This window comes from Conger conger, chromosome 5 (genome assembly GCF_963514075.1).
Source record: "Conger conger chromosome 5, fConCon1.1, whole genome shotgun sequence".
Taxonomy (NCBI): domain Eukaryota; kingdom Metazoa; phylum Chordata; class Actinopteri; order Anguilliformes; family Congridae; genus Conger; species Conger conger.
Window position 1 is genome coordinate 66878222 of NC_083764.1, and position 15345 is coordinate 66893566.

Sequence of the window (15345 nt, forward strand, 5' to 3'; positions counted from 1 at the left end):
GGTGGAGAGAGAAAGGATCTCAGGAGTGCCCAGTTTGCAGGAAAAGATTTTCTATGGCTCATCCTCCTCTTAACCGGTCCCTGAGGAATGCCTGTGAGTCCTTCTTAAAGGAGAGAAGTCAGAGAGCTAAAGCAGGATCTGAAGTGCTCTGCAGTCTGCACAGTGAGAAACTCAAACTCTTCTGTTTGGAGGATCAAATACCTGTCTGTTTTGTCTGTCAAACTTCAAAAAAACATGACAACCACAAATTTCGACCAGTTCAGGAGGCTGCAGATGAAAATAAGGTAACTGTCTCATAACACAATTTAGATTTAAATGACTTTTATCATTTAATTTTTCATTGGTTGTTTATAGTTTACAAATTTCACTCACATTTTTGGTTGATTATAATAATCAGATTTTGAAAAAGTTGTGCTTAGTAGTGCTTTCATCTACTAATACCTTGGTAAAGCTTATCAAAAGCTTAACTGAAAACAAAAAATGTCTGTGCCAGAAATAGAATTAGTATTGAATCGTGATATTTTTCATGATTGTGAATTTCTAATGAAGTAGTTATCGTATTTCCAAAGGGTTATAACCTCAAAAGGATCCATTTTAGTTCTCAGGCCTGACTGCAGTTTAAGCTCCTCACTACGTATCACATGACTGACAGAGAGACAGGAGGGAGGGGCAGGAGTGTGGAGACATTCTCAGAGCTGTGTTAGGGAGCAGTGCTCAGCATGGGACAGGAGGGGTCAAAGTTCATGGTCAGATATACATTCAAGTGATCACTGACCTCTACATCAGCTTCCATCCATCCATTATCTGAACCCGCTTATCCTGATCAGGGTCGCAGGGGGCTGGAGCCTATCCCAGCATAAATTGGGCGAAAGGCAGGAATACACCCTGGACAGGTCGCCAGTCTATCACAGGGCACACACACCATTCACTCACACACTCATACCTACGGACAATTTAGACTCTCCAATCAGCCTAACGTGCATGTCTTTGGACTGTGGGAGGAAACCGGAGTACCCGGAGGAAACCCACGCAGACACGGGGAGAACATGCAAACTCCGCACAGAGAGGCCCCGGCCGACGGGGATTCGAACCCAGGACCTCCTTGCTGTGAGGCGGCAGTGCTACCCACTGCACCATCCGTGCCGTCTCTACATCAGCTTGTTTAGGCAAATATTTAATCAGCCAAACATGTGGCAGCAAGTGAATGAATGGTCAAGAGGGTCAGTTGTTTTTCAGACCAAATATCAGAATGGTGAAGAATTGTGATCTAAGTGACTTTGACGTGGAATTTGGTGTCACACAGGGCGGTTTGAGTATCGCAGAAACTGCTGATCTCCTGGGGTCTCTAGAGTTTGCAGAGAATGGTCCGAAAAACACATCGTTAGTGAGAGACGTCGGAGGAGAATGGCCAGACTGGTCAAAGTTGACAGGAAGGTGACAGTAATGCAAATAACCACACATTACAACAGTGGTATGCAGAATAGCATCTCTGAACACAGAACATGTTGTTTATTCCGTCTAATGTCAAGAAGCCCGGTGACCAGAGATAACAGTGCCAAATCGAGTTTGCAAAATAATAGTCGTAAAACAGTCCAGGGTAAAAGTCAAGGCGAGAGTGTAGTCGATAAATGTGGAAAGTAGATAAAAAAACAAAAAACGTAATTGCAAACAAATCAAAGGGGCTAGGCAAACTCAGAAAAACAGGCAAATGATTGTCTCAAGAATCTCTAAGGAACAGGCTTACAAGTAACCGGCTCTGAGTATGTAGATCAACATTATGACAAGGAATACAACTGAGACCAGGGTTTAAATTACACAGAGGGATGATACAAACTAGGTGGGACAAGGGAGTGAAGATGATCTAACAAATGAACATCAGGTGAGGAACAAGAGCGGCTCATTAATACAATGACGAGGGAGGAACGAAAATGCGGACTGGATTCTCAAAGGCCTACATGTACAATTCACAAATACAGACGGCTCCGGACTAGGGAGTAGACAATTGCACAGGAACTAGTGATCGGGTAGAGCAGGTGCGAACACTTCCATGTAATGTAATGTAATGTAATGAAATATTACCTCTCACGTATCATATATGAAGAGTTAATTTGCAAAAACGGATAAAAGCCTCTCTTACAACGAATAAACAAACAGCTGTTTGATTGATGCTCCCTGGAGTGCCCAAAAAATATGATTTAGGATGATAAATATAAACGGAGATGTTGTTGTAAAATAATCCCTCAAATATGTAGACGAATTGTTAAACAATACTTCATGTTATTAAATGTATTCTCATAAATAATATGGTGAACAGTCGGACAAATTACGCTGCACTGATGCCGTTTACAATGCGTCAGTCGGGCAGATACGAGCAAAGTTTCATATATTGTTATCATATTCATATATTATGTTTTATAATGTGTTTATTGTTATGGATTTTTGTTCGTTTTATCTCTTAATTTTGTAACTGCGTTTTCAATGGTGCTAGACAAATAACGTGTGTTACTATTATTATTATTATTATTATTATCATCGTCATCATCACATTCGTTGTGCAGAACTGTTTGTCATTTACAATCAATCAGGATAATTCCCACACCTGTAGCTTTTCAGAGGCAATCAAATGGCTGAAATCCCTTTTCTTGGCCTTCTTTTCAGCGTTTGCCATTGTCGTCTTCGTGAAATGCATATTTATTAGGGGTGTTTCACTGCCTATTTATAGGCAACTGTGGGCGGGACATGAAGCTGGCAAAGTTGCGCCACATTTGGAGTTGATTGTGATTTATAAAGGAAAACTGGCGTGGGACGTGCGTATGCACTGTTTTATAAATCAGAATATTGTTTTGCGTACGCACGTCCTAGGTTTCATGCTTAGGCAACCTTTTGACGTGAATCCTAAGCACAGTTTTATAAATGAGGCCCCAGGTGTTTAGTATCGCTGCGGACTTTCCTCTAGACGCGGTAACGTTGATTTTTAAATGGCTCATTTGAACAGCAAGGGTTAGGGCTTGAGCCAGTTTGTTTGTCTATTACCTGTTAATCACTTCTACTGGTTGCATACCTGTAGAGTGATTGAACATTTGTCTTAAATAGCTTAAATAGCTGTGGAATTTATCAGTAGATTAGCTTTGATTTGATATTGCTTGTGAGCAATTGTAGGCCATTTAAATAGGCATGTCAGAGCGACGCTAGCATCCCAGTTTGTGACCCCCTGTGAGGACTTTGCTGTCACAGGGGGACTATGGAACTGCCAGTCTGCCACTCGGAAAGCTGACTTCATCCCCGCATATGCCTCCCTCCAGCCCCTACAATTCCTTGCCCTCACGGAGACCTGGATCACACCTTAAAACACCACCACTCCCGCTGCCCTCTCATCCTCCTTCTCCTTCTCGCACACTCCCCGGCCTTCCGGCCGTGGCGGTGGTACTGGTCTTTTAATTTCCCCCTCATGGAAATTCTCTCTTCTCCCCCTCTCTGACCTGTCCATATCCACTTTTGAATTCCATTCTGTTGCAGTATCCTACCCTACTACCCTTTTCATTGCAGTTATCTACCGTCCTCCAGGGCCCCTGGGAAACTTCCTTGATGAGCTAGACACCCTTCTCAGCTCCTTCCCTGAGGATGGCACCCCACTGATTCTCCTTGGAGACTTCAACATCCACCTTGAAGCCTCCCAGGCTGGTGCCTTCCTACCGCTACTCCACTCCTTCGGCCTCTCCCTGCAACACTCTCCTCCAACCCACAAGGCGGGCAATGTCCTAAACCTTGTCTTTGTGAGGAACTGCTCATGCTCCGATTTCACGGTTACCCCTCTGCATACATCTGATCACCACTTCATCTCATTCTCCCTCCCTCTTCCTCCCCATCCTCCTCCCCCTCCTCCCACCCACACTTCCTCAACCCGCCGTAACCTCCACTCCAACCTGACTCTCTCTGTCCCCCTGTCTCAAAGCCACCTCGCACATCCCCTCCCAGTCCTTGGATATCTGACACCCTCCGTACCTGCAGGACCAGCCTCCACGCAGCGGAGAGGAAGTGGGGAAAATCCAGAGACCCTTCAGACCTCACAATTTACCAGTCTCTCCTGGCGGCATTCTCTTCTGCTGTCACAGCCGCCAAAGCAAAATACTATCAAACACAAATTCAGAACTCCGCTTCTAACCCCCGGAAACTGTTCTCCATTTTCTCCTCTCTCCTCAATGCACCGCCTCCTCCTCCTCAGTCCTCCTTCACTGCTGATGACTTTGCTGATTTCTTCGATGAGAAGGTCACAGTCATCCGCAGATCCTTTACAACCACCCTCACTGTGCCCTTCCCCCCCTCTAGGCCCATCCCTTCCTTTTCCACTTTCTCCCCCCTTACAGACTCTGATGTTTCTCAACTCCTGCTCTGCCACCGCCCTACAACCTGTGCCCTCTTCTCTTCTCCAAACTATCACACCTGACATTCTCCCATTTGTCACCTCCCTTGTCAACTCCTCCCTGTCTTCCGGCTGTTTTCTGGCACCCTCCAAGAGGGCCCACATCACTCCGCTGCTAAAAAAGCCTACTCTGGATCCCTCCATCATCCAGAACTACCGCCCGGTATCTCTTCTTCCTTTCCTTTCTAAAACTATAGAACGAGCCGCTTCTACTCAACTTTCTTCTTTCTTTTCTAACAACAACCTGCAAGACCCCCATCAGTCTGGCTTCAGATCGGGCTACTCGACAGAGACCGCGCGTTCGGTATCGACACCTCGGCCCCTTGCCACAGGAGTTCCCCAGGGCTCAGTCCTAGGCCCGCTTCTTTTTTCCCTTTACGCTCACTCCCTTGGCCCTGTGATCACTGCACATGGGCTATCCTACCACTGCTACACAGATGATACCCAACTCTTTATCTTGTTTCCACTATCTGATACACAGGTTTCTGCCCGTATCTCTGCTTGCCTGAGTGACATCCAGAGCTGGATGGACAACCACCATCTAAAGCTCAACCCATTCCTGCTAATACCTCTCCCCATCTGGATCTCTCCATTTCCCTCGGGGATACCACACTCACTCGACCCAGCTCCTGGTCCAAGCGATGGTCCTGTCCCGCCTGGACTACTGCAATTCCCTCTTGGCTGGCCTCCCAGCGTCCGCCATCAGACCCCTCCAACTCATCCAGAATGCAGCAGCTCGTCTGGTCTTCAACCTTCCCAAATACTCACACGTCACCCCCCTGCTTACTTCCCTCCACTGGCTGCCTGTCATGGCTCGCATAAAATTCAAAACATTGGTGCTAGCCTTCCAAGCAGTTAAAGGGTCTTCCCCAGCTTATTTACAAAAAATCATCAGACCCTACACTCCTGCCAGACCTCTTCGTTCAGCCTCCACAGGCCGCTTGGCACCTCCCCCTCTCCGAACCTCCACCTCACGCTCACGACTACTGTCTGTTCTAGCTCCACGGTGGTGGAATGAACTCCCTGTTGAGGTCAGAACTGTACAATCTCTCCCCACCTTCAAGCGCAAACTGAAGACACACCTCTTCAAGCAGCACCTCTCCCCATCCCTCCCTACCTCCCTGTGAACCTTAATTGTTGTCTCTGTGACTTGCTTTGTGTATCGGTATTTTTAGTTGGCTAGGTAAGCAGTGTTTGGATAGTTAACTTTGGTCACTTTTGCTCTGTTTGTTTGTTTCTTTGTTAAAAAAAAAAAAAAAAAAAGAAAGAAATTTGGCCCTCGTCCTTATCTTTGTTGTACAGGTAGCAGTTGAAATTGTACTTCCCTCTAGGGTCTTTCAGCAAACTTATCCCTGGTTATGGGTATGCACTTTGTTGTACGTCGCTCTGGATAAGAGCGTCTGCCAAATGCCAATAATGTAATGTAATGTAATGAGATTAGTGCTATCAACAAACATGAATGGAGAAAAAGCAGGAAGTAAGCAAAACTAGACTGAGAAGGAATTGTGGAAACCGGAAAATTCCGAAACCACCTGAATAGTGAAGCACACAGACAGGGGACTGACTCAGGCTCAAAAAACATTAACACAGACATCACAGGGGAAGACGAATGCAATGAAATATGAATAACTAAACAGAGGACCAGACAAATAATAAATATACACAAATAACAAATCAAACAGATAAAACTCAGGAACATTATTTGCATAAGTAATGCAAATAACCACACATAACAACAGTGGTATGCAGAAGAGCATCTATGAACACACAACACATCAAACCTCTGGGTAGGCTACAGCAGCAGAAGTCTAATAAATACCTAATAAAGTGCTCACTGAGTGTACGTATGTGGCCTTACAGGGCAGGTCACTGTGTCATAAAGAGACTAAACACCACATTAAACTTGGAACAATTTCATTTACACATTCTTGGAAATTCTGACCCTTAGACAGAAAGTTTGTGTGGTAATTTTCGGTAGTCATTCCTGATTATCTGTCCTGTATTGGAGGCAATGCACAGATATGTATGTCTCACTTAACACATGGTTTATACACAAACTGACTGGAGTCTCCATTTTGGCTCCCCTGTGTCTGAGCAGGGGCTCTTGTGCTGTCTGTGTAGACAGTGAAGCTTACTGTCGATCTGTTTCCTCAGTAAATTGTGGACATTTCTTTCCAGGAGAAACTCAGGACTGCACTGGCTCCACTGCAGGAGAAGCTAAAAGCCTTTAATGCAGTGAAACTAATCTGTGATCAAACAGCAGAGCACATGAAGGTACTGTACTGAGGCCTTTAAATCACAGTGTTGAAAATGCAGCACTGGATTGTGCTGAAATGATGGTGAATAATGTTTATTCCAGAGCCAGGCCCAGCACACAGAGAGACAGATAAAGATGGAGTTTGAGAAACTTCAGCAGTTCCTAAAAGATGAAGAGGCAGCCAGGATCACTGCACTGAGGGAGGAAGAGGAGCAGAAGAATCAGATGATGAAGGAGAAGATTGAGAAGATGACAGAAGAGATATCATCCCTTTCAGAACAGATCAGAGCCATAGAACAGGAGCTGGGAGCTGAAGACATCTCATTCCTGCAGGTAAGACCTGTTCACTCTGTGTCTGTGGGACTCTATACAGACTGCTGTTAATGCTCACCCACATTCATTGATACAATATAATATTCTCTAAGCTACCTTTTCATGTAACTTGCAAATATTTCTTCAAAGCTTTATCCAGCAGGATAATTATTGTCTTGCATGGAAAGTGTTTTTCTGCAACATCCACACACTGGACACATGTATAACAGGATTAGCCCTTTCATGCATGTTGTCCACTATAGTTGGCAGATATTGAGAAGCCATTTGTCATAATTTTGTTTGTGTTTACAAGCCAAAACCATGGTATAGGGGTTTGATACATGAGTGCAAGGTTTTGATTACTGTGTTTCAAGTCCCAGTGTTTGTGTGTTTATTTCAGAACTACATGGACACACAAAACAGGTAAACAAACTCTCATCAGATTTCAAAAGTAGTTTATTAGCCTTTAGCGTTCTATCAGTGAGGAACTATGGAATGTGTTAGAAAAGCCTCTCTCTATCGCAGTTTAAATACTGACTATGGAAGAACATTTAAAAAATGAATATTATTTCCCTCTAATATGAATACCCCCCTCCCCTCCTGTGAGTGTGTGTCTCTCAGTGGGGCTGTGAGTGTGTGTCTCTCAGTGGGGCTGTGAGTGTGTGTCTCTCAGTGGGGCTGTGAGTGTGTGTCTCTCAGTGGGGCTGTGAGTGTGTGTTCCTCAGTGGGGTCGGGCTGTGAGTGTGTGTCTCTCAGTGAGGCTGTGAGTGTGTGTCTCTCAGTGGGGCTGTGAGTGTGTGTCTCTCAGTGGGGCTGTGAGTGTGTGTCTCTCAGTGGAGCTGTGAGTGTGTGTCTCTCAGTGGGGCTGTGAGTGTGTGTCTCTCAGTGGGGCTGTGAGTGTGTGTCTCTCAGTGAGGCTGTGAGTGTGTGTCTCTCAGTGGGGCTGTGAGTGTGTGTCTCTCAATGGGGCTGTGAGTGTGTGTCTCTCAATGGGGCTGTGAGTGTGTGTCTCTCAGTGGGGCTGTGAGTGTGTGTCTCTCAGTGGGGCTGTGAGTGTGTGTCTCTCAGTGGGGCTGTGAGTGTGTGTCTCTCAGTGGGGCTGTGTGGCAGAACGCTGGGAGGGATGGAACCATTTTCTTACAGAATGAAGATCTGATGTTGCTGCTGATGATCTTCTATGGTATTGAAGCCACGCCCACAGCACAAATGACTCCTGAATATTTTTGCAGAGCCCAGTGCACACTGGGGGATCCAGAGAAGGTCTCAGGAGCGCTGATTGATGTGGCCAATCATCTGGGCAATCTGAAGTACAGAGTGTGGGAGAAGATGGGGACTGTTCAATACAGTGAGTACTGGGGGCAGGGAGCTCCACATTGTCACTGTACAGGGGGAATCTTCAGCATCCTTTCCACAAGCTGATGAAGCCAGTCAGAGTCATATTGGTCCTGTCTGTGTAAGAGCCCTGGAGTGAAGAGACTGAGCACCAGTCCTTAATCTCACTGATGCTCCTAATAAAATGATACTGTATTTAAGGGGAAGGACAGGAGCTACACAAACATTGACAGGCTTTGCTCCCTCTTACAGGGATTATACAATGTGTGACATATGAAATATTAATATCTTCTTGTTCTGGTGCTTCTCTCACACTTGTATCTGAGGCTATAATGTTGTTCTTGTGAAACCCAGTTTATATCATTCGGACCCCATTGTGTCTGACGGTTTCCCTTTGTGCAGATCAGTGCTGACGTCTCATTCTCTGTCCCTTCAGCTCCTGTGACTCTGGACCCAAACATAGCACATCCCAAACTCTCACTGTCTGAGGATCTGACCAGTGTGAGATACAGTGATGAGAAACAGCAGGTTCCTGATAATCCAGAGAGATTTGTTGGGTGTCGTTTGGTGCTGGGCTCTGAGGGATTCAGCTCAGGGAGACACTGCTGGGATGTAGAAGTGGGGGGTGGGGACTGGCAGGTCGGTGTGGTTAAAGAGTCCATCAGCAGGGAAGGGAGTGTGGATCTGAGTGCAGCAGGAGGAGTGTTCGGTATAGGGCTGCTAAGGGAAAAATACAGAGCCCTGACCTCCACACCTGTACTCCTCACTGTGCGGAGGAACCTCCAGAGGGTCAGAGTGCAGCTGGACTGGGACAGGGGGGAGGTGTCATTCTCTGACCCCAGTAACAACACTCCTCTCCACACTTATAAACAGTCCTTCACTGAGAGACTGTTTCCTTTCTTTAGTACTCTGGGGACTGTGCGGATCTGCCCACGGAAGGTGTCTGTAAGTGTAAAATAGCACTGTGGGATTGTGGGTAAACATCGGCTGAAATCAAAGGGCTGTATTTATTCAACTCAGAGCAGGTTTGCTACAAATGTCATGAACAAAAACATGTCATTCACAAAATATTGTCTATTATTTTTTACATTACAGTACCTTACAAGGCATTTAGCAGATGCTCTTATCCAGAGCGACATATAATGAAGTGCAGATTGAACACAGGAACTAGTGTGAAGAGGACCTGACAGTACGGTTCCGAGTCCTAGAGTGACCATATAGATACAATCGGAACCCTTGAAGAGTACAACAACTTAAAGGTGCGGCCTGAAGAGATGAGTCTTCAGTCTGCGCTTTAAAGAGGTCAGAAACTCATTCTGACATCCACAGGGAGGTCATTCCACCACCGTGGGACCAGGACAGACAGCAGTCGTGAGAGGGAAGTGCAGGTGTGGCGAGGGGGAGGCGCCAGGTAGCCCGAAGTGGCGGAACAGAGGGGTCTGGTGTATATGTCTTGATAAGTGATTGAATATATACTGGGGCTGATCCCTTAACTGCCTGGTACGTAAGCACCAAAGTTTGATGCGAGCCATAACAGGCAGCCAGTGGAGGTTGCTGAGCAGGGGGGTGACATGTGAATGTCTGGGAACATTGAGTACCAGACAGCCTGTTGTGCATCACCACTCCAAGGTTTCTTGCACTAGAGTTGGTTGGAGGCGGCTCGTTCAATGGATTTGGATAAAAAAGGAAGGAGAGATACCGGATGGTAGTTCTGAATGCAGGAGGGGTCCAGAGTGGGTTTCTTTAGGAGTGGGGTGATGTAGGCCCTCTTGAATGATGAGGGAAAACAGCCAGAGGACAGAGAGGAGTTAACAAGGGAGGTGACAAATGGGAGGATGTCAGGCGTGATTGCCTGAAGGAGGTTTGAGGGGATGGGGTCCAGGGCACAAGTAGTAGGGTGGTGGGAGAGCAGGAGGTGAGACACATCAGCATCTGTAAGGGGACAGAAAGAGGAGAAACAGGGGGCAGACACAGAAATGGAGGCAGGCACAGAGGTGGTGGTGGTCGTGAAGGTGCTGCGGATGACCCCCCCCCCCCCCCCCCCAAAAAAAAAAAAAAAAAAAAAACAATGTGGAAAAATGTGCTGTTTTATTATTATGTATTACATTATTACTTTTTGTACAACCGTTTTTTTTTAATCATATACATATTAAGTGTTGCATAAGTGATCATATATGCTGCATATCCTCCTATATACGTAATCACAATCATATTCTTGAATATTAAGAGCTTTAAGTAACTGCAAGTAGGTGTGCTGAATAAAATGAGAATTAGTAGCATGCATGGAAACTAGAGTTCTGAGAAAGAGGCCCAGTTACGAGACAAACACTTGATCTACTTCTTAAAATATGTATTGGATAATCGCATGAGTAAGTAGGTGTAATAAAGTAAATGTTCCTAATAAAGTGCTGGGTGAGTGTATGTATTCACAGGCTGAAGTCTGAATGAGGCTGTGTGGAGCTCAGCTGGGTCTGAATGAGGCTGTGTGGAACTCAGCTGGGTCTGAATGAGGCTGTGTGGAGCTCAGCTGGGTCTGAATGAGGCTGTGTGGAGCTCAGCTGGGTCTGAATGAGGCTGTGTGGAGCTCAGCTGGGTCTGAATGAGGCTGTGTGGAGCTCAGCTGGGTCTGAATGAGGCTGTGTGGAGCTCAGCTGGGTCTGAATGAGGCTGTGTGGAGCTCAGCTGGGTCTGAATGAGGCAGTGTGGAGCTCAGCTGGGTCTGAATGAGGCTGTGTGGAGCTCAGCTGGGTCTGAATGAGGCTGTGTGGAGCTCAGCTGGGTCTGAATGAGGCTGTGTGGAGCTCAGCTGGGTCTGAATGAGGTTGTGTGGAGGGTATGAGGGTATGAGAGTACGAGGGTATAAGGGTAAGAGGGTATAAGGGTATGAGGGTATAGTTGCTTTCAGAACTGAGTTTGTTTGGAGTTCCACAACACCTGATCAAACCTGAACAAAGCCATAGCGCTGCCTGGCTCAATCTGCTGCACTTCCTGTTTTGGAATCCTGCTATTCCTAATTCATATCTTCAAAATGTTTGCGCTCCCACCACCACCACCACCCCAGCATCCACCGGTGAGCTCTGCCTCTCAGATCCCCATGAGGGGGGTTTGCAGCCACTTCCTGTTTCATCAGGCTCACAACCAGGAGTGATGAGAGGCAGAGCCGACACAAAAGTTTACATTAAACCTGAATAAATATGGCTTAACCCATCCTGAGGTGAACTACAAGGTCCTGTCGGCCATGGAGAGCTGCAGGTGATCAAGCTGGCTCTAGAGGAGTGGTGCCGTGGGCTGTAGGGGGCGGGACACCCTCTCCTGGTCCTCATGGGTCATAAAACTCTCACGTACATCCAGAGTGCCGAACACCTTAACGCACTGCTCCGCCCCTTGCCTGGTCCTGGTCGCTCCAGTCTCACATGGCTCTAGACCCTGTCACTGGTCTCCTGCCTTCAGAGTGCAACACGCTCATCAGTTAGTCCATTCTCCTGCCTTCAGAGTGCAACACGCTCATCAGTTAGTCCATTCTCCTGCCTTCAGAGTGCAACACGCTCATCAGTTAGTCCATTCTCCTGCCTTCAGAGTGCAACACGCTCATCAGTTAGTCCATTCTCCTGCCTTCAGAGTGCAACACGCTCATCAGTTAGTCCATTCTCCTGCCTTCAGAGTGCAACACACTCATCAGTTAGTCCATTCTCCTGCCTTCAGAGTGCAACACGCTCATCAGTTAGTCCATTCTCCTGCCTTCAGAGTGCAACACGCTCATCAGTTAGTCCATTCTCCTGCCTTCAGAGTGCAACACGCTCATCAGTTAGTCCATTCTCCTGCCTTCAGAGTGCAACACGCTCATCAGTTAGTCCATTCTCCTGTCTTCAGAGTGCAACACGCTCATCAGTTAGTCCATTCTCCTGCCTTCAGAGTGCAACACGCTCATCAGTTAGTCCATTCTCCTGCCTTCAGAGTGCAACACGCTCATCAGTTAGTCCATTCTCCCGCCTTCAGAGTGCAACACACTCATCAGTTAGTCTATTCTCCTGCCTTCAGAGTGCAACACGCTCATCAGTTAGTCCATTCTCCTGTCCATTCTCCTGCCTTCAGAGTGCAACACGCTCATCAGTTAGTCCATTCTCCTGTCCATTCTCCTGCCTTCAGAGTGCAACATGCTCATCAGTTAGTCCATTCTCCTGTCCATTCTCCTGCCTTCAGAGTGCAACACGCTCATCAGTTAGTCCATTCTCCTGCCTTCAGAGTGCAACACGCTCATCAGTTAGTCCATTCTCCTGCCTTCAGAGTGCAACACGCTCATCAGTTAGTCCATTCTCCTGCCTTCAGAGTGCAACACGCTCATCAGTTAGTCCATTCTCCTGCCTTCAGAGTGCAACACGCTCATCAGTTAGTCCATTCTCCAAGGCAGCACATTTCATCCTACCTGCCGCACTGCTTCTGACACGGCTAAGTTAACGGTATCTCATGTTTTTCACCTCCACGGTCTCCCCACAGATGTTGTGTCCGACAGAGGTCCCCAGTTCTCCTCACGGTTTAGGAAAGCGTTCTGTACTCTCACCAGGGCCTTGTTTGTCCTCTGTGTAACATCCCCAGTCTAACAGGCAAACTGAACGTCTCAACCAAGACCATGAGACCAATACGCCCTTCCTCCTGGTGTCGATGTTTGCCCTGGTGTGAATACGCCCATCCTCCTGGTGTTGGTGTTTGCCCTGGTGTGAATACGCCCATCCTCCTGGTGTCGGTGTTTGCCCTGGTGTGAATACGCCCATCCTCCTGGTGTTGGTGTTTGCCCTGGTGTGAATATGCTCATAACGCTCTGCTCAGTTCTGCCACGGCTACGTCTCCATTTCGGTGCCAATATGGCGCCCGGCCCCCAGAGGGGGTGTGGGGGCTCCTTCTGCTCTCTCTTTCATCCGCAGGTGCAAGCTTACCTGGAGGAGTAAGCCAGGTCTCCCTGCTCCGTACTGCAGCCCGTAACCAGAAATGTGTGACCTGTCACCATCGGGGTCCCTCTCCTTCCCCCTGGCCAGAAGGTCTGGCTTTCCCCCCAGGACCTTCCCCTTCTAGCAGCTTCCAGGAAGCTCACCCCCGAGACTTTGGCCCCTTCTGCATCACTCGCCATTTCAGCCTGGTCTCATGCAGACCTGCCCTGCCCCCTCCACACACACCCCACCTTCCACCTCTCTCTCCTTCAGCCCCTGGCCACTAGCTCCATGCCCCGTCCACCCCTTCATCCTGAGTGTCAGGTCCCGTTCCTGGGGGGGTACTGTCAGGGTTCCACCTCCAGGCCACCAGATGGCGCAGTAGTCCATTGTTGTGTTTCTTTCTTTTATGTTCTCTGTTCCCTGTTTCCCTGCTTTCCCATGTTTACTCCCCCTGTTAGTTTTCCCTGGTTAGTTCATTATGACTTTTACCGTACATTGCAGGCATTTAGCAGATGCTCTTATCCAGAGTGGATAAGCAGGTACAAGTGTGTTGCAAACCCTAGAGGGAAGGATAGTTCCCTGTGTCACATAGATAAGAACTTGGACCCTGTTGAGTAACCAGTTCAGAAAAACAAGGACAGGACCATCGCTTAGACCAGGAGCTGGATTGAGTAGGTGGATACAGATTATTGTCCTAATGCTCTCTTGATTCTTACAGTGTCCTGGGGGGCGACATGGCTCAGGCAGTAAGAGCAGTCATCTGGCAGGCGGAGGGTTGCTGGTTCAATCCCCCACCCAGGCTGTGTCGAAGTGTCCCTGAGCAAGACACCCAACCCAACCGTTGGTGTGTGTATGAATGGGTGAACGGAGAAGAATCAATTGTACAGCGCTTTGGATAAAGGCGCTATATAAATGCCAGCCATTTACCATTTTAAATGATAGTTGTCTGTTTAACGCTAATCATTGCTCTTGATGAGCTATTCAGAAGCACAGCTCTCTCCATTAGCTTCATCGGTGTTGTAGATGAGCTATTCTAAAGCACAGCTCTCTCCATTAGCTTCATCTGTGCTGTATGTAGGGTCCTCGCACGGGCCGCCAAATAACGTAGGGGCGCCAATTAATGTTATGTTGCAATATAACTGCAAAAAGTAATCAGTCTCATAAAATTACTGTTATCAGAAATATCTAACCACAAATTTAGTATTTTAATTAGTAATAAAAATAACCAATATGCATGATTAAACATACCGATAACCTGAAGGTTGGAATTTCTTTGAAAGGCTACTTTAACTCGGCTCTCATGTCTATGTGACGCCAAAACGGACACCCGGTTAAATAAAAAATATTTATTAAACAAACGTACAAACACAGAACAGAAAATCTCACGAGAAGTTAGTAGGGTATGGAAGTTAGGGTGTGTGTGTGTGTGTGTGTGTGTGTGTGTGTGTGTGTGTCGGCGCGCGCGCTTGTCCCTTGAACAAAGGAAAGGTAAAAGTGGGAGTGTTAGTGTTAGCTGGGGAGAGAGAGACTACTAGCGTAGTTTTACTGTAACTACATACGCGAAAGACGGCGAATTAATTCAGGTATATATGTGGCTAACAAAATACATTCAAACGGTAACACAGACAAATAGAAAAACACACATTCATAACATCAGTCAAGACTAAGCTAAACACTGGCTATGCCTGAATGTTTGTTGTTGAGTCTTACTGAGTCCGAACGCATTGCTGGATCCAAAAAGACGTGCTGTCCCTGTAGGAGCGGCGATGGTAATGTGAACTGTTGCCCCTGTAGGAGCGGCGATGGTAATGAGAGTTCTGTCCTTGTAGGAGCGGCGATGGTAAAGTGAACTGTTGTCCCAGGCAGATGCGCAGAGCTGGGATGTTCCCGTGGGCTGCGCGTTGTCGTCCGGTCCGTTCGGTTCTGGAAACATGTGCCCGCTGGTCCGTTTTCCGTGTGTAAAAGTCCGTTGCTGTGGTTTGCAATGGTGAACTGATGCAGGTAGCTGGGTCAGGGGGAGAGGGTAGCTGGGTCAGGCGGCCTGTCCAGGGTGTATTCCTGCCTTTCGCCAAATGTATGCTGGGATAGGCTCCAGCCCC

General features: G+C 47.2%; 1 protein-coding gene across 1 annotated transcript; it reads left to right on the plus strand.

Moving 5' to 3' along the window:
• Positions 1-152: 152 nt before the first annotated feature.
• On the plus strand, positions 153-9562 carry LOC133129007 (zinc-binding protein A33-like; the record flags this gene model as incomplete). The annotated part of the gene is made up of 5 exons (XM_061242811.1): positions 153-284; positions 6599-6694; positions 6780-6917; positions 8244-8334; positions 8758-9562. Coding segments are annotated over 5 exons (981 nt in total), but the record flags the coding sequence as incomplete, so codon positions are not given.
• Positions 9563-15345: the final 5783 nt, after the last annotated feature.